The sequence below is a fragment of the Mixophyes fleayi genome, chromosome 1, assembly GCF_038048845.1.
Source record: "Mixophyes fleayi isolate aMixFle1 chromosome 1, aMixFle1.hap1, whole genome shotgun sequence".
NCBI lineage: Eukaryota > Metazoa > Chordata > Amphibia > Anura > Limnodynastidae > Mixophyes > Mixophyes fleayi.
The window spans coordinates 247,034,945-247,060,703 of NC_134402.1; the positions used below are offsets into that span (position 1 = coordinate 247,034,945).

At 39.7% G+C, this 25,759-nt stretch overlaps 1 protein-coding gene across 2 annotated transcripts in view; it reads right to left on the reverse strand.

Annotated features, from left to right (window-relative positions):
- GLIS3 (GLIS family zinc finger 3) overlaps nt 1-15,250 on the reverse strand; it is a 358,155-nt gene extending 342,905 nt beyond the window's left edge. For both annotated transcript variants that reach the window (XM_075191338.1, XM_075191347.1), the window contains exon 1: nt 14,884-15,250. In XM_075191338.1, the coding sequence (XP_075047439.1) occupies nt 14,884-15,250 (367 nt within the window). The remainder of the gene's footprint in view (nt 1-14,883) is intronic.
- Between the last annotated feature and the right edge of the window lie 10,509 nt (nt 15,251-25,759).

Here is a 25,759-nt window from a genome sequence, read left to right on the forward strand (position 1 = left end):
CCACTATAATAGGCATAGCGTGACCAGTGCAGCTTGTCTTTGCCTGGTGCTGTGTGCAGTTGTTGTAGAGGCATCCCACCCCCTCCCTCCCATACCCCATCTCTCTAAGCAAAAGGAGTCGTAAGATCTAGCCAAATCTGTATATAGACATATGCGTGCAATTCTTTGGTGGATATGATCCGTATGGAAATGCATATTTTATGCAAAAACAAAGGGACTGACATGCGACATCTCTCTGTCTGCATGTGTGTGTGTTAGGGAATTTAGACTGTAAGCTCCAATGGGGCAGGGACTGATGTGAATGAGTTCTCTGTACAGCGCTGCAGAATCAGTGGCGCTATATAAATAAATGATGATGATTATAGGTGCCAACTGTCGTTAAATTCAAAGGACAGTCCCAAGTTCAAAATATGTGGCCAGAAAAGGTTTGTCCATGGCAATGTTCCTATTTTCAATATTGCCTAAATGCACAGTACCATTTCTCTTTTTCTGTCCAATGAATACAGTTATCATTACCTATTTGTATTTTCCAAATTCTAAAGATAATATTTAATGAAGTGCATTATGTAAAATAAAATGTGTCAGGGTGGAAATTGTAGTACATGAAGGTCCACTTCTAGAGTACCGCTAACTGTTACCTGCTTAGACCCATCTGCTCACTAAAAAAGTGTCTCTGGAAGTTTTTTTGATAATTTGGCTACTATAAAACAGTCATTTAAAAATAATGACTTCATAGTTCTACAAGCACATTTTCATAGAATCAAATTATTATAAAAATAATGAGTTATGGTACTTTTTTCCAAATGCGGCACACTGCATTTTCCTTGTAGGCACCTTAATACATACATTATTTGTGTGGTTTAGCATAATTGTGTCAGAAGAATATATGACTTTTGTTTTTAAACTCTTGCAGCTTTTCCCATTTATATCAATAGCCAATGCATTTTAAGGGGCATTTCAAAGTACGTGCTACATTTAGGAAGCCTATTGAAAAATAGACATCTTAAATAAATGGCAGAAGCTTTGGTAAATAAATACATATTAAAAACCTATGCATATTTGTTTGCTAATTAGATATATTTCAATGCAGTTCCAAGACATTACAAGATATATCTGTATATATACCTCTTCTTTACTTCCTCTGTCAGTTAGAGTAACATAAGGCTCAGTGCCAGGCTCTCTGCTCGCCTCTATCTACACCACTTGTCTTGAAAACTAATAAGCTCCTTTGGATTTCAGTATCATATCTATGCAGATGATACCGAAACGTATCTATCCTCTCATCATATGTATTGGCTCATGTTACTGAATGTCTTTCTACTATTTCATCTTTGATTTCCTCTTGTGGTCTCAAACGCAATCTTTTCAAAAACCGAGCTAATAATATTCCCACCAGCCAACAGATGCTGCCTACCCGACATCTCTATTTCTGCTGACAATAAGCACACTGCCTATGTGGCATCCTTGACTCAGAACTGTCTTTTGTTACCCACATGTCTATACAAATCCTGTTACATACATCTATATACATCTAAGATACATTTCCAGAATTCCCTTATATGTCACACAAGAAACTACAAACATTTTAATGCATGCACTCATTATCTCCTGAATTTCAATTCCCAGCCTTACTGGTCTTCCCCTACCCGGACTTTCACCCATACAATCTGATTGGAATGTAGGGTAGCTGCTGGATTTAATTTCTTATTTAAAATGTTCTTCTGCTGCTCTGCTCAGTCCTTACTTTGGTTGTCTGTATTTTACATAATCCAATATAAAATGCTTCTCCAAATATACTAAGACCATAACCAATACAAAACCAACATCTTTCCATTTGTTTCAAAATATCTTCCAACTTGACCGTTCCACCATGCGCAAAGATGTGTGTAGCTCATTCACATTCATAACCTGCTCCCATTTCCGGTGACGTTTAAGGGCTGACCTCACTCTGCACTACAAAAACACTTTATCTAGCCTCCACACCTTCACATGCATTCCCTGAAAACCCATCTCTGCAGGCAAGCTTATAGATACACAATCCACCCTCTTATTCACTCTAGGGCGGCTATACGACCTGATTACCATCACTCTACGCAGCTCACACAAAACATACATGTATTCCCTTTCTGTACTCAAACAACCCTCTAACATTGCTGGGCAATTTCTTCCATTGCAATCTGGCTGGTCCAATGCATCAAACTCCTATTTTCTATAGATTGAAAGCCTCCGAGCAGGGCTCTCTTACCTCTTTGTCTGTCTGTTGATGCCTAGTTTTGTTTTATTACTGTGTCTGTTCCCTATTATATGGCATGGCAGAATATGCTGGCGCTATATAAATGGTATTAAATGTTAAGAAATAAGAATAAGTATATAAGATCATAAAATAAAAACAGAATCACATATTAATATGTTCTTTAGCATTTCATTGAAGAAAACTAAACATAAATCCTCTTTAAATCTACTTTATAAAATGTTAGGATGCCTAAAATTTTAAGTAAATGTATTTATTGTATATCTTTTATTATAATATATTTAAAAGTATATCAACATGATCATAAAAGATACACCTATCTATGATGAGTCCCTTTGGTAAAAATGACAGATGAAAAAGGTAAAGACAAATTCTATGCAGACTAATATACTTAAGCCTCTAATAATTCTGGTTCATGCAAGGGGTTAAAAAGGTAATTGCCTTTGACAAATGTACATTGTTTATTTTTGTTGGAACAAACCTTAAAATGCTTATCCAATGCTGGTAAAAGTACAATGCATTAATTTGATCTACACCGGCGCTAATTAATGTACCTAATGTACAGTTTATACAGCCAAGACCTGAAACTAAAGTAAACATTGTTTCCCACCTTTTTGGCTGCTGTAAATGAAAACTGTTGCTGCGTGAACTCTTTTTGGAATTCTGCCAGAAATGTTCAGCAAATTCATTTTTTCTGTACCACAAGTCTGATGTGCAAAGTTAATCCCTTTAGGGCTTGAACAATACACGAGAGGCAGCTAACCAGTTGAATTTACTTTTTGATAGAAATGTGTAAGCATAAATAATGCCATATATGCCATTTTATATTTTAAATATTATTACTTTAGTGTATGATATTTTTTTTTACAGTTATCCCTTGATTATTCCCTTGTGGAAATTTTAGCAACTTTTTGACATTCTCCACTTATTTTTATTGTAGTTTTCCGAAGTAGCACATACTCTAGTTTATATATGTGTCTTTTGGGTGTAACTTTTTGGATGTAACTGAAGTTACAGGATGAGTGAGAAAGCCAGGCAGGATTGACATTAGATTTTACTCTAATGATTACTGAACATATTGACTTACCAACATGCATGGAAATAACAATTATGTTTTCTAGATTTCTTTTTTGGAGTGCTTGAATTGTTACATTACACATATGAACTCAAGGCCATTAATAGTGCGCACACAAGAACATAGGTCCCTTTCTGGGATAGAACTTTCAATTACTCTTTGAAATACATTTTCTTTATCTTTTCTACTAAGTGCAACAGTGATCCAGATGTTCCCCATTGTAGAACTATAATTAACAAAGTAAAGTGATGCTGTAATTATGATAAATATTTGAATTATTAGGTGTGGGTAAATGTAGTTGTAGCTATAGGTGTTGTTACTGATGTAATGGATCTGGTTGGATTTTGATTAAAATGAATTCTATATACCTTAAATATTTAAACACACTGCATACTATTGTATCTATTGTGTATTTATTATATTGGAAGCAACGTATTGTGCTGTATTGTGTAATGTACTGTAATATATTGTGCTCAGTACAGTTTGTCCGCTCATCTGTGAATTCTAAGTAGTTGATTATTTCTAAGATATACCTTCCAATATGGTCCATTTTATCAGATACATGTTCTGCTACTTAATGTCATTCTTATTTTCTATTACAGTTATCTTGGCTCAATTGGTATCTACCTATCTATGTAATCTATGTTATCTATCTATGTTATCTAATCTATCTACCTACCTATCTATCTATTCACCCATACATAACATAGCTATGTTTCTCATAAATATGAGATATAACCAGGGCCGCTGAAAGGGGGGGGGTGCATTTTACCCGGACCCGGGCTTGCCAGGGGGCCTGGGCCGGGCCCTCGCTGCAAATTTTTTCATTTTTTATTATTTTTTTTTCCATCTTGCATTTTTTTATTTTCATTTTTTCCGCGGGGGATGGGGAGGGGGGGGCGGTCCGGCAAGATCGTTGGTGGGGGGAGCTGTAACTTAAAAAAAAATAAAAAAAATTAATACTCACGTTGTCGCAGCGCCCCGTCCCTCCTCTCTTCTCTGCACCATTCACACTGACTGTCGGGCGTGACGTCATCAAGTCACGCCCGTCAGTCAGTGAGGAGCGCCACAGCCAGACAAGACCAAGGCAGAAGAAAGAAGAGAAGACAGAAGAGAAGAGAAGAACAGAAAGAAGCTGACAAAAGGTAAGTAAAGAAACGGAGAGGCAAGGGGGGAAACAGAAGGGGACAGTACTATAAAGAAGAGGGAGTAAAAAAACAGGGGAGAGAGACTGAGATTAAAAAAAAAGGGGGAGAGAGGCTGAGATAAAAAAAAAGGGGGAGAGAGGCTGAGATTAAAAAAAAAAGGGGGAGAGGGAGAAAGGCTAAGATTAAAAAAAAAAGGGGGAAAGAGGCTGAGATTAAAAAAAAAGAGGGAGAGAGGCTGAGATTAAAAAAAAAAGGGGGAGAGAGGCTGAGATTAAAAAAAAAGGGGAGAGAAGCACTGATTAAAAAAAAAAGGGGGAAGGCACAGAGTAAAAAATAAGGGGGGAAAGCAGCATAGAGGGTGCAGTGTGAGCATAAGGGGGCACAGTGTAGTGATGAAGGGGCACAGTATTGTGTGTGTGATGGCACAGGGGGCTTGTTGCAATGTAGTGTGTGTGAGGTAGGTGGTAGCTAATTAATTGGTGCTATTTTGTTTGTAGGGTGATGGTGAGGCAATTTAAAAGTGGGGACTATTAATTTAAGATGGGGTGGTTTGGGGGCTATTGAATATGGGGGTGAGTTTAGGGAGAATGAGGTCTATTTAATAAATGTGACTATGAGTTATTTAATGGCAGTGATGATTGCGGGAAATAGGTATTGCTGTTTGCAGGAAGGGAATAGGTTTATTTCTTAAATGTGAATACTATTATTTTAATGTTGGGGCTGGAGGAAGGCCTAATTATTAATCGTGGGTGCTATTGATTTAACGCTGGGGCTGGCTGTAATTTTCTAAAGGTAGCCATTTTTTTTCCAAATAGGCCCTTCAACATTACAGGATCCGGACAAGCCGCAACAAAAGAAACCAGCAGCCACAGGTGGAGAAAGTGAGAAGAACAGGTAGGAGAGAGCAGCACAGTGTGTGAAATGTTGTGATTCTAGTAGGGACAATAACAATTTTTGGTGAGTGTTGTGCCCAATGTAAGGTGCAGGCCAAGACTGAACTGTTTGTGTACACACTGCATTCTTTGTATACTACACTGTGGTGCTAGATGTCCTGGAAGTCAGGAGTGCTTGAACATATGTCACGCTCCAGTGAATTGAGAGCCTAGTGATTTTGATGTTAGCCAAGTCCAATGGCGCATTTGCCACGCCCCCATATGCATACCACACGCTCGAAAAATAGGGTAACATAAATTACATAGATAGGTAGATACCAATTGAGCCAGGATAACTGTAATAGAAAATAAGAATGACATTCAGTAGCAGAACACGTATCTGAAATTTTTTTTGCATGCTCGACTATAAGGGGGGCCCCATGAATTTGTTGTACCGGGGCCCTGAATTCCTCTTGGCAGCCCTGGATATAACCCATACTTGCCAACTCTCCCGGAATGTCCGGGAGATTCCTGAATTCCGGGTAGGTTTCCCGGACTCCCTGGAGAGTATGGCAGCCTTCCAAATCTGCCCACTTCCTAGTGAAGTGTGCAGAATTAGATCCAAAATGCCTTTGGCCCCGTCCTCACTGTAAAATCACGCATTTGTGTCATTCCGTCGCGGGGCAGGGCCAAAATGGCGCGATATGCATAGCCCCCCAAAACCTCCCCCAGGCAGCTCCAGAATGCCGACTTCAGGAAGTCAGCAAGTATGATATAACCATATGAAGGTAGGAAACCCCATTAGCAAGAAAGACTAATAGCACAGTACAGTGTATGTAAAATATGTCATCTCAACAAACGTTGCAAAGAATATTAAGCAACATTGTACTGATCTGAATTTATTATAAACAACTGATTATTTTGTATCATATAATACATACATTTATCATGAACTAATAATACAGCAATAATGGTCAACTCCTAGTTTTTTTTATTTATAGTTCTTTCAATTTACAAAGAGATTCATAGACACGCTTTTAGCCTGGATTTAGTATGAAGTTTCAGTTCAATCCTCACATTTTGAAAAAGTAATTGACCAAAAAAGTGAATACTGATTTTTTTCCAGCATCACAGTAATGACATGCAGTATACAAACCCCATTTAGAACATAGGATCTTTCAGATTTTTTTGTAAAACATAAAATAGTTCACATGCCAGAATGTTGTTGTAATAATACTGTTAAATAGGACCTGCTAGAAAAGGCATCTAACCAACCTAATATATTAGGTAGGACTAATCTATTGGGAAAATTGACCATTTGGTTTTACTAAACCTGATTTAGGGAGAACATACTACAACCTTTTATTATCCTATTTCCAAAGCACAGAAACCAGGATCACCTTGATTTTTAAACTATCAGTTATTTATTATTTATTACAATGCTAATAAATGTACATCTTAGCGCTCAAATACAGTGGTTGATGTGGAAATTTAGAAGTGGCCGTGTAGAAAACAGAATGGAAATGCAAGTGAATGGAATTAGATAGTTTTACAATCAAAGCAGTAGAAGAAGTGGCGGTTTGACATGGGGACAGCACGGTGGCTAAGTGGTTAGCACTTCTGCTTTACAGCACTGGGGTCATGAGTTCAATTCCCGACCATGGCCTTATCTGTGTGGAGTTTGTATGTTCTCCCTGTGTTTGCGTGGGTTTCCTCTGGGTGCTCAGTTTCCTCCCACACTCCAAAAACGTACTGGCAGGTTAATTGGCTGCTAACAAATTGACCCTAGTCTGTCGGTGTGTGTGTGTATGTTAGGGAATTTAGACTGTAAGCCCCAATGAGGCAGGGACTGATGTGAGTGAATTCTCTGTACAGCGCTGCGCAATTAGTGGAGCTATATAAATAAATGATGATGATACTGTATACACCCCTACTTTGACCCTGCAAGCATGACATGAAAGAAATGGTTTATGTTGATAGGTGTGCTTTAAGATTAAAAACACTGTTAGCACATCAAAGTTATATTATTAACTGAAAATATGTTATGTACAGCAAGTATGAGGATGCTTAGTAAAACTGCCTTGTGGTCACACAAGCACAGTTTCCTCATGCTTCAGCAAATGGGGTATAAGGGTCACCGTGACAACCAGGCTGTGTTTACACTCAAAGGCCTGTGTCCCTGGATAACAAAGCAATGATGTCATTTGCCTAACTATATCTTAGCCTTTGAACAACTGCTACAAACTAAAAAAAAATAATAACAATAAAAACTCCATAAAAGCAGAATACTGTCAATACTGGACATTCACCAAAACCAGAGGCATGTTTTAGATTTCTAAGGAACTAACAGGCAAAACAAACACAAATTAAAACAAGCAAACACACATTTATTTTGTTTAGAACTTGTTTTACACTCATATTGTTCATTGCTATTTGTTTATGTATTATGTTTATATTTTTCAAACAAAGTAGGCCTATTATATTTTATTATTGGAAATGAGCAGTACAAGTATACACAGACATTGATACTACCATTCCATCCTGAGTTGACCATTAGATAATTTAATGGTCAGAAAAAATAATAAGGACCAATGTTCTCTCTAATCACAGAGAGGCTGTGTTTGCAAAACTGTCTTTCGTGCAGCTTTTCTTAAGCATAGGTAAACTATGAGCAAATGCACGTGTGTATAATGCATTTAATAAAGTAATAATAATAAAAATAATATTTACAAACGATAAAAATGTTTGGATTTACAAAAATACAAACCAATATTTGTCCCATAAGTCCTGTTAAACTAAAGTAGTAACAATATAATGATGGAAGACTGGAGACTGAGACCAGCTTTGTTTTCCACACAACAAAGTATCAAAATATAACAAAAACATATAGTAAGAGACATGCAAAGTTTTAATGCGAAAAATATGAACAACAAAGTACTGTTTGACAGACATTGACCTAGTATACATCCTCATATCAACTCCTATTCTATACACTACAGTATATACAAAACATTACCGCTATATATAACCTGCATCATTATAATAAACAAAAGTAAGAAACTAGATGACAAAGCAGAATTTGTGGCAGCAAAATGTGTAGAATAGATGACACATAAAAGCTTTTACAACAAAATTATATATTACTGGTTTCTACCTTTGGAAAATGTAATCTTGATTTACAAAATTTGTCCTTTACATCTAAATCTACATTACTAGTTACAATAGTACTGTTTATGTCAGTTTGCGCTTGGGATGAGAAAATGGATCTTAGTCTGTATGTGTATATGTGTGTGGTAGGGGCAGGGGCGTAGCATGTGCTCCAGGGACTGGTGGTAGTGGGGGGGCCACAAGCAGGGGTGATAGGCTACCATAATTTTTTTATGTTGGCAATCCCCGGCGAATGGAGCAGTAATGACACGGTCTCTTCAGCTATGTACTAAGCAAGCTGGTGGTGCCAGCACGAGTGACAACATTCCTTTACACATCTGCCTGCATGCTTAGGGGTGCAGCTTTGTCATGTTTACAGCGCACAAGCATTCCCCCTGATCTCTGCTGCCCCATAGCATCACTTATTGTAATAGCTGTGTTAATCACCCCTCCCCCAGCCATCTCCAGTGTGTATTTTTCTATCACCTCCCCACCATTCTGTTCCGCCTTGTCTGTGCTTCTCTGTCTCCTTTTATATGTTTGCCTCTGCCTCCTCTATGTGTATTTGATCTATTTTCTCTATGTGTCTGTAATTTTCTTTCCCCCTCTTTTTGTCTCTGTCTTCCTTCAGCCCTCTTATAAAATCTATCCACCGAGCATCTTCTACCATTTGCTCCCATCATCCACTTATCCCCTGTGCCCCTAACAACCCATTTTTTCTCTTGCATTTCAGCTTCTCCCACCATCCCCTACTTGTTACACTTCTGCTCTCTTCACTCCTTACCTTCCTCCTCCTCTTCTGCTGAAGTCGATGGATTCCTGCTGATCAGAAGTAACTTGGACGAACCTGAGTATGGTAAGTAAGCACAATGCCCTGATTTTAATCATTTTCCCCCTATAACCCTGCTATCATCAGCGATAACCCCGACAATGGAAAGGTTCGCCACCTTTCACCAGTGAAGGATTCCCCACTAATAGATAACCGATTGAAATTATTTAATCATATCAAAAATGCTTAATTCTTTACATAAAGCATTTTTGTTATGTATAAATGTTTTAAGTATTTTAAATTTTGAAAGTAAATTTTATTCATTTTTTTAACCTTTTGTAATTTTTACCCACAATACAAGCTTCCCATATGCATGGACTCTTCCCCGTAGAAGCTACAGACGCATAGCAGACAAGGCAGAATACCAGCTGCAAGGTAAGTGGGCCTTCAGTCAATGACACTTTACATTTATCAGTGCCACCGGCTCTTCAAGGCACTGATAAAATACTACAAGGTGCTACCAGTGGGCAAGCTAGAACTTGTCGTTCCCAATAGGCTACACCAGCATACAGCCAATGACACCCTCAAAGTGGAACTTCCACCATATTTCTGGTACCTAAAAACAACCATAAAAGATGAGCCACTGCTCATGCACTATGGACAACTGCTTTGCAATCACCTCCAAGACTTAAATTTGACAGCCGGGGGTCAGGGCCCAGGTTGTGCACCATAATTACCTAAATGCTGCCTTGACCACTTCTATAGCCTAGGTGGGCTGGCCACAACCTCCCTAGTGGCTGGTCAGATCTCTTCAGCGGCACACACTATTGTATGTGTCTCTATCTTTGCATTCCTCCAGTGGGCCCTTCAACTTGCCCCCATGCTCACCACATCCCATCCTCTTGCACACTGCATAACTGGGGGGGAAGAGAACCACAGCATGTGCTTACTCCGGGCATCATGTATTTACACAATGCATCTGGTTAAGAAACTTAGATTGCAAGCTCTAATCGGTCAGGGACTGCTATGAAATACTACATATCCTCTATACAGTGCTGCAAAATATGATTGACACTATTTAAACAGTGATAATAATTGTAGTGGAGTATTACTTTCATATGCATTTGTATAATATAAATATTAAGGAATTAATGTATATAAAAATGTTATTACCTATTTTAAGTGGTAAGGCTAGCTGAGCAGATAACCTCAGGCAACACCATGATGGGAGATCACTATACACTCTACATCTGTTGCCTGTCACACCCTTTATGTTGCCAATTGCGTTGACCCTCTTGTGCTGCAGCACTCTCTGCTCTCTCCCAAACATCTAATAGTCAGGTTTAGAACTTTCTGTTACCTAAGTGTATTGCTGTAAGCGGGAACAGGAGGAGGAAGCCCAGAGAGAAGTTCAGTTATGGATTAGTTAAAGGTTTTTCTGGCACCAAATATGGGCTTGCATATTAAGGCAGGACACCAGATACGGGTCTGCATAAAAAGCTGAGCACTATGAAGAATCTGCATATGGTACTGAAAGCCAGATATGGACCTGTATTTTATACTTGGCATCAGATAATAATCTACATATTAGATTTGGTATCAAATATGGGTCTGTATATTAAAATGGGACACTTTGGCTGTCCCTTCACCTCTGAGTAACTTGTCCCACTATTCTAGACAGAGGATAGCTAGAAGGAATCACCAGGACTAGCGATAGATCAAATAGGAAAACACTTTATTATAGATAAAAATACAAATTTATGCAATATGGTTTTGCAGAAATACAGCAGTTTATTATTATTATTATTATTATTATTATTATTATCCTTTATTTATTAGGCGCCACAAGAGTTCCGCAGCGCCGTACACAGCACAAACAGTAGACTAAACAAGGTGACACATTACAAACGGTTAACAAAAAATACCAAAACTTCAGAGACTCCAGGCAGGCTAATGCAGTAAAGACGGAGCAGAAGAGCAGGTATGGAGAACAGAGGGAAGAGGGCCCTGCTCAAATGAGCTTACATCCTAAGGGAGGGTAGACAGATCTCAGGCACACAGGGAGCAAGTTGAAGTAAGTGGGGAGAGAACAGGGGGGGCGGGAGGAGAGAGGGGAAGAACAGGTGGAGGAGAGGTTAGGTGGAAGGTTGGTAAGCCTTTAGGAACAGGTAAGTTTTGAGTGCCCTCTTGAAGGAGGACAGATTGGGAGAAAGACGGATGGAGCGAGGGAGGTCGTTCCAGTGAAGGGGGGCAGCACGGGAGAAGTCTTGGATTCTGGAGTGGGAAGAGGTGATCAGAGTGGAAGAGAGGCGACGGTCATTGGCCGAGCGCAGGGAGCGGGCAGGGGTGTAAATGGAGAGGAGGTTAGAGATATAGGGAGCAGTAGACTGAGAGAGAGCCTTGTAAGTGACGGTCAGGAGTTTGAAAAGGATTCTGTAGGGAATGGGGAGCCAGTGTAGGGCAAGGCAGAGAGGGGAGGCAGACGAGGAGCGGTGAGAAAGGAAGATGAGTCTTGCAGCCGCATTGAGTATAGAGTGGAGGGGGGCGAGATGGGAATGGGGGAGGCCGGTAAGAAGGAGGTTGCAATAATCAAAGCAGGAGATGATGAGTGCGTGGATGATAGTTTTAGTGGCATCCTGGGAGAGGAAAGGCCGGATACGGGCAATGTTGCGTAGCTGGTAGCGACAGGCTTGGGCGAGGGATTGGATGTGGGGGGCGAAGGAGAGAGAGGAGTCGAGGGTAACGCCCAGGCAGCGGAGTTGGGTGACAGAGGAGATGGTGGTATTGTTAACAGTGATAGAGAGGATGTGGTGGGCGGGGAGTCTAGGGGGAGGAAAGACAATCAGTTCAGTTTTGGAGATGTTAATTTTGAGAAAGCGCGATGACATCCAGGAGGAAATGGCAGAGAGGCAGTCAGATACACGAGAGAGGAGGGAGGAGGAGAGATCAGGCGAGGAGATGTAGAGTTGGATGTCGTCAGTGTAAAGGTGATACTGAAGACCGAATGAGGAGATGAGAGCCCCCAGGGAGGAGGTGTAGAGTGAAAAGAGTAGAGGGCCAAGAACAGAGCCCTGAGGGACGCCAACAGGGAGAGGAAAGGGGGTGGAAGAGGAGCCAGACGTGGATACTGAGAAGGAGCGGTTAGCGAGATATGAGGTGAACCAGGCAAGGACAGAACCAGAGAGGCCAAGAGAGAGAAGTGTTTGTAGCAGGAGGGGGTGGTCCACGGTGTCGAAGGCCGCAGAGAGGTCAAGGAGGATGAGCAGGGAGAAGTGACCCTTAGATTTGGCTAAAAGTAGATCATTAGTAACTTTGGCCAGGGCAGTTTCGGTGGAGTGGAGGGGGCGGTAACCGGATTGGAGAGGGTCGAGGAGGGAATTGTCCAAGAGGTGTCTAGTGAGACGGCAACAGACAATCCTCTCAAGTAATTTGGAGGCAAAGGGGAGAAGTGAGATAGGGCGATAGTTTGCAAGAGAGGTGGGGTCAAGATTAGGTTTTTTGAGGATGGGAGAGATAAGAGCGTGTTTAAATAAAGAAGGGACTACACCAGAGGAGAGTGATAGGTTAAAAAGGTGAGCAAGGTAAGAGCAGGCAGTGGGAGAGAGAGAGCGAAGGAGGTTAGAGGGGATAGGGTCGAGAGGACTGGTGGAGGGTGGAGAGGAAAGAATGAGGGAGCGAACTTCGTCGCCCGAAGTGGGGTAGAAGGAGCACCAGAGTAGGTTGTTGGAGAGAGAAGGGATGAGGGGGGCGGGAGAGTTTAGGACTTATGATAGCTATGAACCAAAACAGGTGACCTACATCCAAATACATGCTCTGTCACTAGTTTCAAAGTACAATAATTCTTCCAACCACTGAGCATCTCAGTTGTTGTGCTTTAACTATGTGCTGGAAATCAATTATGATATATTTAGCAGTATAATTTTTTGCCAACAATTTTGTCTTTTTAGATTTTTTTTTATTTAATCCTAGAATAGAAGAATTGCTGTGAGCTTTGTAATCTCATAATGAGAATGCTATATTCAGATTTAAGATTCTTGTATGTTTCGTATGAAATGTTTAGATCATGAACTTAAAAGAGGATAATGGAAATCACCTGCAACTCATCCAAAAGCAATTAGAACATATATGTAGTGCATATTTTGTAATGGCCCAGCTTACTGAGCGTGCATTAAATTATGCAATTACACTCCATCTAAGACAAATTCTCTTTTTTAATGTCTCAGAAACTGATAACAAACAAAACACTACACTTTCTCCTTCTCTTTTTAAATATAGAAGTGACTTAAAGATTTCAGAATTTCCTAAATTCTCCTCTGGTTGGACTATCTTTGCCAAGAATTACAGATTGGCTGCCATTCTTCTGTCCTGGGGCATTTCATGCCTTTCTGTTCTAGTAGATAAAAGAGAAAAATCTGGACTACATCAAACCTTTGTCCTACTCTAAAAGTTTCTAACACTAAGAAGTCAGAATAGATTTATCCAGAGTTCTTTTTCTATAAAAAAAAAACTAGTTATTTAGGGAAAACCCAAAATTAAATGTAAATACAGCCAGTAATATTATAAGAATGAATTTGTGGTGAAGTGAAGTGAATGAAGGTAGAATGGAAAATGTATTCTACAACCCAATTGATGTGCATAGTGCATCCAGGTGCCCCACCATATAGGAGCACCTTTACTTCCACATTATACCAGTGTTTTCACATAGACATACCAGTCAATGTCCCTATGATATAACATCATCATCATACCAGCACCTCTAACTACCAACCAGTGTTCCCACATTATTAACCTCATACATCACCCCCCTCCCCCCCCCCCCACACACACATACATACACACACACACATACACACACACACATCAGCTACCGCCTCTCACATATTAGCCAAGATCCTTCACGCTGGTCACATGATCGGTGCAGAGATACTATTCTATATGTAACATGAATAATTCAGTCATGCAACTCCCTGGTACCAAATGCCAAATAGCTTCTCTTAAGGAAGGACAGCGGCTATAGACAGATGTCAGTTATATGGAGAAGAATAGTATCTCAGTGTGTCATAACTACATATATATACACACACATACAGCGCACATTTGTTTATTATTATTAATTTTTTTTTACAAACTGTGCTATCTATAATTACACATAACCGTACCACACTCCACTGTTTGGGGGTCGCCCCATCATGCTATATATAGGTATATCAATGAGAAACACAGTACTAGAAATCATATCACATGTTCAACTACATTCGTAATTTACACTAAACAATATGGTTGTAATCTTAGGCAAAACTAAGAGGCAATTAGAAATAGACTATCAGTGTTCCTGCTGCCACAGTTGCAGGGGGTGTGGTGGCCATTGGGTCCGAGGTGAGGGGCGCTTGGCAATGTCGGTACATCTGCTGACAAGGCCCATGCGATGGCCCTGTACATGCTCTTCTGAGAATACACAGGGCCAGCGCATGTGTAATGACGCTCTGTTGGGAGTTAATTTCCAGAAAACAACTTAGTAACTTTGAAGTAAATGCCAGCAAGTTCTTTTACTGTGACATTACAGTGTTTACTATTTAGTGTGATGTTCTAAAGTTGTTTGCTCATCTTTTTCCAGTACTAACCTTTCACAAAGTTTGCAGGAAATGGAGGCCCAAACTCCTGTTGCTTTTGCTTGGATAAAGAGGATGGCTGCAGATTTGGTGGCTGTGGCACTTGGAATACAGGTTTCCCATTTGTTATGACTTGTCTTCTTGGACTTAAAGCTGGCAAGTGAATGGTGTTCTCGTTGCTTTGTGGTGCCACTCCACCTCCCAGGGACATTTTTAAATATAAGTTCCCATTAGCAGGACTGGGTGTGGCACTATTAGAAGATGGGGAGGGTGTTCCCATATGTACTCTAATTGGTGGAATCTGCTGCCCATTGATCATTCCTGGTCCTTGGGGGGTTCCAGTAGCTCTGTGATTCATATTGCAATTCCTTCCATTCATTCTGCTTTATGCAATCTCAAATTCTTCTAATTTGTTGATCGAGGGGTAATTTCCAGATCATTGATATGTTTCTTTTTGGTATTCCATATTAAATTACGCCTAACAGGAGAAAAAGATATAAAAAAAGACCATTTAATTTTTCCTGCTTCACAAATCATATAGTGTGAAACTGCATATTGTAGAGAACTGAACTGTAGATCACAACTGTACAATACAGAACACTAAAAAACTTTCAGAACACTTGATGCAGTATGAATATATTAAGAATATTAAAGTGTATAAATACCCTTTCAATACGGAAGCATTTTCATTAAAAGAGGAATGCAAGAATTCTGGAAAAACATGCCATGCATAGTTTTACTTTGCATGTCAAGTGCACTTTCCTCCACATAACACATTCTCTGGTAATCAATATACATTTCTTATTGTCCTGTTTTGTCAATATACCTGCATTAATTTAACATGGTGCAATCAATCTTGTAAAGTCTACAGGTACATTTCTTTTCTAAAAGCCTGCCTGGCATTTTAAAAGACAAAGTATCTCATCTTTAATAATGTGAAAACAATACATGTAGCTTCATCTGATATGAGGGATTGGTCAGTATGTAGGCCAATTTGAATACAATTTATATACTATAAAGAATTATTACATGCCATCTTCACAAATGCTTTACAACATTTTGGGGGGCAGAGAACGTTAAAAAAAATAAAAATGCATTTGCATACTTAATCTCTTAAGAAACTAGAATAAGACAAATATAAATAAATAAAAGCATTATGAAATAGATATCTGCAGATTGGTTGGTTTCTATGTGTGAAATTGCATATCTGTAATGCAATTTCATTTGCGTATTTGGGAGACATTTGCTTACATGTTCGGAACTAGGCTCTACAATGTGTGGTTTGGTTGATCATTAGACATTACTATATTATTGTATTTTCTTTGGAGTATTACAATATATATAAACAACAAAATAGCATGTGATCAAAGAGAACATTTTATAGCAAACACTAGTAGCAAGCAATTTATTTTATCCACGAAAATAAATAATTTGTACCATAGAAAGTGACATTTGGGGATATATTTACTAAATTGTGGGTTTAAAAAAGTGGGGATGTTGCCTATAGCAACCAATCAGAATCTAGCTGTCATTTTGTAGAATGTACTAAATAAATGACAACTAGAATCTGATTGGCTGCTATCGGCAAAATCTCCACTTTTTCAAACCCGCAGTTTAGTAAATATACACCTTGGTAAACAGCTTAAGAATATAAAAAAAAATCAGCTACTATATATTTCAACAATTTTCCTACATTAAATATTTTATTTGCTACGTTATATTCAGAACATGCACACAAGCAGAATGAGAAAAATCGGAGAGTCTGATTAAACGAAGAAACTTGCAGGCCAACCTTTCATGTGTGTGGGGAAACAGAGATTTGCCTGGTCTGTACTATAGTGATCTACAGCAAGTTTACATCTTAATTTACAGCCTCTATTTGCCATTCAGTTGCTGAAACTAAAGCATCAACACTGTGTGCCTTTCTTTAAAAATATAGTAAATATGACATAAATGAGGTAATATGGTTTACATGTCATCATTATGATTGATGATTGACAGAAATAGGCCCCACTTAATACTGCAGAAAAACTATATCTGATTTCAGTCTGCCACAGCTTTGTTTCTGTTCAGCTCCAGGGCATAAAATAAGCTGCTGTTTGTTTAAAATATTACATTTTGCTATGGCATGATTTAAATATAAGCAAAACATTTCCTTAAAGCTGCAGGGCCACCACGAAACCTAAATGTACTGTAATTCACAGAAATGAATAGTAACATTGCTGGTTTTACTTTCCTGCACTTAAGTGCTGATTCCTGAAATCTCTACATAGGTATGTAGTATATAATATGGATTATTTATAACTTTTTTGGTATTACCATTGTCAATTGTCAGCCTGTCATCAGCGCCATTAACACTAGTAAAATATGCATGTCTGATTCTGACCACTCATTGATAATAGATGTTCATATTTGTACAATGACAATATCATCTTATGTTATGCTTTTAATATGCTGTAGGTAAATATATTGAGCAAATGGGTAAATATCATATGTAAATGTACAGTAGCACATATTTTATTATAGCTTATACGTACGTCCACCATGCTGTATACTGTGTTTCGCCTAAGAATACAGTAAATACTCACAAACTGTTAATTATGCATCAGTGTACTGCTGTGCCATTGTGTATGTTAATATAAATTATTGTAATAGTGGTCTTGTATCCAATTTAATTGCATCTAGATTCTTATGCACTTCCACATATCACACAATATTAAGGATTTTGGAACTTAGGTATTTCAGGCCATGCCCTTTATGCCCAAACTTCTGCCCCATCCACCCAAACCACACCTCTAAACAATGAGGCTCCCTCTTCTTATTATCGTTTATGTGTTATAGTGCCACTATATTACGCAGCACTTTACAGAGAATATTGAATCATTCATATCAGTCTCTGCCCCATTGGAGCGTACAGTCTAAGTTCCCTATAACACAAACACAAACACACACTAGGGTCCAAAAGTTCCTCCTTTTCAAGTCACGGATATCAAAGCTGTTCAGTGTAAATTGGGCCTGTTTGTAAGTATGCATCCAGAATAAACATTTGAACCTACACAAAAGAAACCATGTTCCCTTATACAATAGATAAAAGAAAATAAAAGAAAAAAATGTCAAACAGGCGCTTTGTAAATAAACTAAACCTCAGCAGCTACTAAAGGAGAATGTGATCCTCATACAAAAGAAAACCAGAAAACTGTAGGTCAATAGTAACACACATACAAAAACCAAAATAATATATAAGTAGTTCATAACCGTAAATCATTGCATCATATAAAACAATTTTAACGGTCGACATTATTTATAATTTCATGTTTTCATACAGTTCCAGACCACACTGATAAAGGAACAGTACCTCTGAATTCTACACAAATTTCATTTGTATTTCACAAAGTTTGCCAGATTGTCGAATGTATAAAAAACTACTTTAATGTGATTAATTTTACAGCAAGGAACATATTGAAGGTAATTTACAATTTGATACGCACTGCAAAATGACTTGACTTTGTACCAGTATGCCTGGATGGTCCATCCAGCACACAATAAGGTGCAAGCTTATCATCTGCTCTCAGGAAACACCTCCAAAACCTAAAAGTGCGCCTCAGAGTGTGGTAAACTGCCATTGTGTACCTGTCACTTCAAAGTCCAACCTCCTACAACTTTAGTATCAACCCTTTCTTTCTCCTTTTATTACATTGCATGAAATACTCCTGGAAATTTGCTGAAGGCCCACCAGCCCTGAGCTGGTGTACAATTCAAGTGTTGTTGCAGAGGGAAAATGCCCACACACTCCTCCATACAGCATGGAACACCCCTAAAAGTGTGCCCTCTCCACCCTTTTAGCACATTTCAAAACTATTACTCTGTAAAAGGAAATGTTTCTACCAGGCCCGGCGCTCCCATTAGGCAACCTTAGGCAGTTGCCTAGGGCGCCGGGACCTGCAGGGCGCCGCTCCCGCTGACTAGATTTGAAAATCTAGTCAGAGGAGAAAAGTGTGAGAGAGGTGCAGCGGCGGCCGGGTGCCGCCGCTGTTTTTTCACTTTGCGCCCGCCCGGGCTCTCTGGCGCATCACACTGCAGATCACCTGATCACTCACATCAGTGATTAGGTGTCAGATCTTCCCAGCGCCTGTGCTGCCTGCAATATATCACACTGTCTGCCGGCAGACAGTGTGCTGTCTGCCGGCAGACAGTGTGAATAAAGTTTCCTAATACCCATCGCCCCCCTCTCTTCCCAGCATGCATTGGCTGCTCCACCCCTCTCCTTTGTGGTAAAGAAGCCGAGGAGCGGTGGGCAGCCATTAAAGAAGAGCCTCCCAGCCTTCAGGATCCAAAACAGTAAGTATTTATCTTTTTTTTGGGGGGGTATTATTAATTTCATTTAATTAATTAAAGTGTGTAGTCATAAAAAATGTTGGGGGTGGGATTTTTTATTATTATGTCACCCTTTTTTGGTTTATGTTCAATTTAAAAACTATGGGGGTTAAAATAATTATTTTATTGCCCCTCATGCTCTATATTTGACTTGCTTCAAGTCAATAATAGAGCATGACGTGCTAATAAAATAATTATTTTATCCACCATAGTTTTTAAATCAAAGATAGAGCATGAAGTTGTAAATAATATTAATTTTTCTCCCACATAGCTTGAAAATTAAATATAGAGCATGAGGTGGAAAATAGTATTTTTTTCAATGGTATAAAAATTACTATTTTCCACGTCATACTCTATATTTGATTTGCAAAATATGCAGTGGAACAATGACTTATTTTGCACTTCATGATCTATCTTTGATTTAAACACTATGGTGGATAAAATAATTATTTTATTGGCACGTCATGCTCTATTATTGACTTGCTGCAAGTCAAATATAGAGCATGACGTGCCAATAAAATCATGGTGCTGCAGGGGAGGGGGGGGGGCAGAGGACATGGTGCTGCAGGGGGGGGACAGAGGACATGGTGCTGCAGGGGGTGGGACAGAGGACATGGTGCTGCAGGGGGGGGACAGAGGACATGGTGCTGCAGGGGGGGGGACAGAGGACATGGTGCTGCAGGGGGGGGGCAGAGGACATGGTGCTGCAGGGGGGGGGAGAAGACATGGTCAAGCAGTGGGGGGGGCAGTATGCTGCAGGGGGAGCAGTGTGATGGGTCATTCTCACAAGTTTTTGTTCCCATATCTTATACTTGGATACTTTCCCTCTAGAAATCCTGTAATTGCCCCTGGACAGCAGTGGAGTCTGGACAACGTTCTCTATGAAACATCACGGCAGCCAGACCGCTGTAGGAGGTAAGGCTTATCTTTTTTTTTTTACCAAAAGTGAAGTGTGTGGGGGTCTGGGAAGTGGGTATTTGGTGTGTCTTGGGGTGGAAGTGGGGGGGGGGGGGGTAGTGTTTTTGAAATTTTGCCTAGGGCGCTGAGAACCCTAGCACCGGCCCTGGTTTCTATACTGCAGAATGTTTCTGCAGCTAGGCTTACTTTTCAAGCTTCCCCTTCCCTCACTCTGCCAACTCCTCCCTCCGACTGTGCAAACGTCTACTCCTCTGGAAACTCTGCCACCTTCTTCTGTAAACCAATGCGCCTTGACGAAAACCTAGGCACACTTGTGCAAATCAAGGTGTGTGGCATGTCCAAAGCTGGTTATGTACTGCACAGCGGATGCTTTGAGTTTTGTAATTGACCCCCAATATTTATCTAAGGGATTGATGGGTTTCATTGAGCATCAACCACATCACAGCTATTATTGACGATTATGATAACACTGCAGTGTATCAATATTTGGTTTACATGTGAAACAAAGGTATTTTCAGCATCCACTTACAAATCAGTTACTGCTACAAAGTATACTTATAATTTATATATGCAGGAATATGTTGAATCGTTGTCAATGGTGAGTGTCATTACTTTTCTGAAAACAAATTATGTATTATATGTATGGTATATAAACGATATTGAAGAAAGGAGAGAGGGACACATGCATCACATTAACAGGTAACTGTTTTTGTAATGTAAAAGAAAATGTTACAAATTGACATTGACCAGACCTACACGGATACTTTTAAGTTATGTAAATCCTTGCTCAGCTAAATGTCAATAAAAGCCTAAATTGAGACCAAAATATTGGCTGAGCAATGTACTATGGTTAACACTTCACAAATAATGATGTCTAATATGAGAACACATTTTAGAGTGAATGCAGAAGATAATTTTGTCACCCAAATCTGACACCTATAGGTGTATCACGGTATATCTATGTTTTAATGAAAATTAATATGGAATATAGAAGCACGAGTCTGTTAAAGTACTTAATAGCACTTCAATGCAAAGGAAGAAAACCATACTGCTTATTGTGTATCCATGACTTCTCATTGTAAGCTTTAAGCAACAACCATCAGTGATAGGCAACCAGATACACCATATTTGCCAATTTTTGCTGTCTCCACTCTGGGAGACAGATCTCAGAGAGGGAGGTCAGTTGGTGTGGAAGGGGGGACAGCTGATGTGGGAACCCCAGTTGTAAACCACAGCTTTGTGCAGCGGGGAGGGGGGGGGGGGGTAATTGCTTCATTAAGTTACACCCCTGGGATTCAGGAGAGCGCCTGCTCTACTGTGAGGACTCCCCGAAATTCCGGAGCCTCACGGAAACTCCAGGAGAATAGGCAAGTATGAGAAACACTTCAGGGCCCACATGGTGCAGCCCTCTAACCTTCAAAAGGGCTGCACATTAGCCTTAATTTCAGTAATAAGTTAAAACAATACATTTAATCAAATAAAGAGACACCTATCTGTATTAACATATCAGCAGGCATTTTAAGCAAGTGCTACAAGTTATAACAATCATATCTTAAAATAAAGCAGGAAGCAGCTGTGGAACACAGGTGAAGGCTCGGAGGATCGCACGCGGCCCTAGGGCCACCTGATGCCCATCACTGGTCTAGAGTGTCTAACATGTAATGTTCAGTTACAAAATATTATAACATTAGTTGTTGTTTTTTTGTTTTTGTTTTTTACCAAAAAGTAAACAGTTCTGCGTATTATCATAGGGGGTGGGTAATATAACACATAGGGGGGAATTAAACTGGCCACGAGGGAACAGTCCTTCCCATTAGATTACAAGTTCTCATGAGCAGGACTTCCCTTTGTCTGCTCCCACCTCATCCACCTGTGTGTCCTTGTTTTTTGCCACATACACGTTATTATGTCTCTGTTATATGCCCAACTTCCCCACATTTTAGTTGACAGGTCCTCTTCAATGTGTTTTATAAGATTACATATTCAGAAGCAAAACATTAACTTCATTAGTGTTAGTCAAGCAAGATTGAAAAGAACTTTACAGCAGAGGATAACTGAACATAACAGAAATGCTATCTTTGTACATATAAGCCTAGATTGCATTTTAACTTGTATTTATTTTTCTTTCTTCTGGGATTTTTGTGATAAAAGATTTTATGCTATGTAGCTGGTTCTATGGCTTATGCTTTCTTATAGATACACAAGTGAGTTAGAAATAATAATAAATGTACATAGCCAAAGCAGCTTTCAAACTTTCTCATCTTGAATTTAACCAGCTGGCCTTAACTGACAAGTCATGTGCCTTCTGGATCAACTGTAGGCTACAAAACTATACTGAAGAGGCTGCAACACCCTTGATTGTGTACGGCATCAGAGGAATTTGACTATTGGTGAACCTTAGTCTCTTTGTCTAAGAACAACTACGTAATTTTAAGAGGTGGTTATTTAATGTAATGCAATACTAATGACTGACAGGAAAACAATTACAATGCCATAGAAAAGGGGACAAATCTAACTAATTTTGTAATAGTGAACACGAATTGTTGATAAAGTAATGCAATACAGTTGGAAAAATCTTTTGTTCACACAGAAATAACACAGGTCAATTAATGTTGCATACTGGGTCAATTTTATTACCCCACTCCCCCCTTCAAAAAAACAAATCCGGAAAAAAGATATCTAAATTAAATTCAGATTGATTGATTGATTTTGTGAGAATGTAAATCACTTTCAAATTACAATGTCAGATGTTGAAGTCGGCTTAAGTGTAAACTAAATGTCACAGACACAAATTATAACTTTATCAGGAGACCAGGACATTACTAAATATCTACACCAGGTTTTAGTAATTCTTTCGGAGCAGACAAATAGATTTTAAAAATAACAATAAATCCAAGGGTTTTTGATGAAGTAACATCACTTTACTTATACACTTCAGCCCTTAAGGGACTATATCAGAAAGTGTTGGGGGAGCGCTCCCAGACAGTGAAGAGAAAGGAGAATGGATGCACTCCCAGTCCTGAGGACAGTGTCTGGATCATCCTAAAATAAATATGCACAAATTTTAAGAAAACTAGGAGATAGGGTCCTCCCTGAATTATGCTCTTGTAATTGAGCCCCTGGCCAGCAAAATACATTTCGCCCCAGATATTAAAGTAGTCACAGCCAGTTCTGAAGCATAAAAACTTAGCTCATTTGTGGATTACATCCTTCTCACGCTAACATCCCCACACACCTCACTCCTGATCTTGTTTGCCACACTCGCAGCTTATGGCTCCATATCTGTAATAAAAAAATCTCTCCAAAACCAAATCCCTTGTTCTCCATGTGCCCCCCTCCCCCCAACCCTGGACCGCCTTAAAAGTAACTTCAATGTCTTCTGGTGGCAGTCTAAATTAAAATATCTAGGGGTCTTCATTACATCCAACTATAACTCTTTATATGCAAAATTAAAACAATTAAGTTGGATCTGTTCAGGTAGCAAAACCTAATTATCTCTTGGCTGGGTAGAATAATTCCCCTCAAAATCAACATCCTGCCTTGGCTGCTCTACCTCTTTTAGAACCTACCGGTGCAGATTCCCAGGTCTACTCTTATCCAAGTTCTATCTAGTACATCTCTAGTTCTCTCAATTCGTGTGACAAGATAAATCCCCGCTTACTAGCTTCAAAACTTTGTGCAGGGCGAAGGTTGGCGGAGGCAGGAGTTTTCTAGACATCCGTCTGTACTATACTGCTACACACCTGAGTCAAGATTTAGCATGGTTTATTAAAGGTCAGGGACCTCGTGGATTGACCTGGAGTCCTCCTGCTGCAGTACACCATCTTTAGGCTCAACGTTGTGGGTTCCAATGGGTGCTAGGTCTCCTCTACAGAAAACACACCCAACTGCCCTTTTCACCTGTCAGATTTAGGATTATTGTAGTCTCCACTTTGAGACCACATAAACACCTATAATGCCTCTCTGGGACAATCCCGCTTTTACCCCAGGGCCTCTCTAGATTCCGGCTTTGAAGGGAGAGGGGTATCAGGACTATGAGGAATGTTTTGAATGTGGACCAATGTATTCCATTGCCGCTGTTGCGGGAGCAATTTGACCTCCCTAGTGTTAGCCTGTTTGCTTATTTACTAGTGAGACACTATCTCGACTTCCTTCCTTAGCCTGCTATAACGAGACCTCTAACACCCTTGAAGTCTCTCTGTGTGCACACACCTCTACAGAGAGGTACTATCTCCATTTTATATAACCTCCTCACCCCCTCCAAACACGAGCTCCGGTGGGAGGCTGACTTGGGCAGGCTACCAGATGATGACACATGGTCGGTAATCAGGAAGAGGGTCTCCAAGACTTCCATCTCGTCCCTGGTTAAGGAATATGGCAACAAATTATACTACCGATGGTAATTTATTCCTACCCATCTGAAGAGAATTTACGGCTCCACTTCCGAACGGTGTAGAGAGGTAGTGGGGAACAGGGGTTCTTTCTCTACATCTGGTGGTCTTGCCCAAAGATTGCTTCCTTTTGGGATGATATTGCCGCTCTGATCAGCGAAGTCACTACAGTCCATGTTTCCAAATGCTCATGGTCTTTCCTCTTGGGCTCACCTTAAGAGGTCCTAGACACTCAGAAAAACTCTTCGCCCTGATCCTCAACGTGCCAGATGTCTAGTGGCGGAACACTGGAAAAACCCATATCCTCCCTTCTGGTATTTGGCATCTATGGTCAAAATCTCAGCTTATCTACACAAGAAATCCCATAATTTTACCCAAATTTGGTGTGATTGGTTTATTTACGATAACCCTTCTGGTTCCGTCCCACCAGCCTACCAAGCTCAGAATATCCCAGCTCTCTTCTTCTGAATGGTAACTGATGGGCTAAGCTTTGTATAATGCTCTGTTTTGACTATCCGCCAGTCACCAGGGCCCCTAGAATAGGTCTCTCCCCCTGCCTCCCTCTCTTTTCTTTCTTGCCTCCTACTTACCTACCATTCACACCGTCACACTTCTCTCCATATATTCTGTATTATTGCTCCACTTGGGGCTGGTCTTATCTTGTTTGTATTTCCTGCTGAAGAATGTTTATGTCTTCCTTTGACCAGTTTGTTTGTTTGTACATTGTGTGACGACAGAAATATATAAAGTTTTTAAAAAAAACCCTGAAGATAGGGGTAAAAGGGGGAGGGGTTCTAGACTCAAAATAGGGATTTGCAGAATGTAAAATGTCAACAGAACGTGTTCTACGTATTTTTATCTATGTTATAGGATCCTATAGCAAACCAATTAAAAAGGCTAAAATGTGCTTTAGAATCTGTAGCTCTAAATCATATCAATAAATAAGTAATATGTTTCCTATAAATATTCTCCCTCCCCACAAGCAGCAAAAACCCTTAATGCAGAATTTAATATATGGTAGGTTGGAGTTGCTTATTAATGGCTCTACTAACATCCTCTGCAAAAGTATGTGTCTACAGAATGCAGGATGTGAGAAGGGCAGTGTGGTTTAAATGTAGGTAATAATAATAATTTGAAGATTTCCTGAAAAACTTAAGCCCACTTCAGCATCTGACATTGTAACGTGCAAGTGATTCTCACCAATT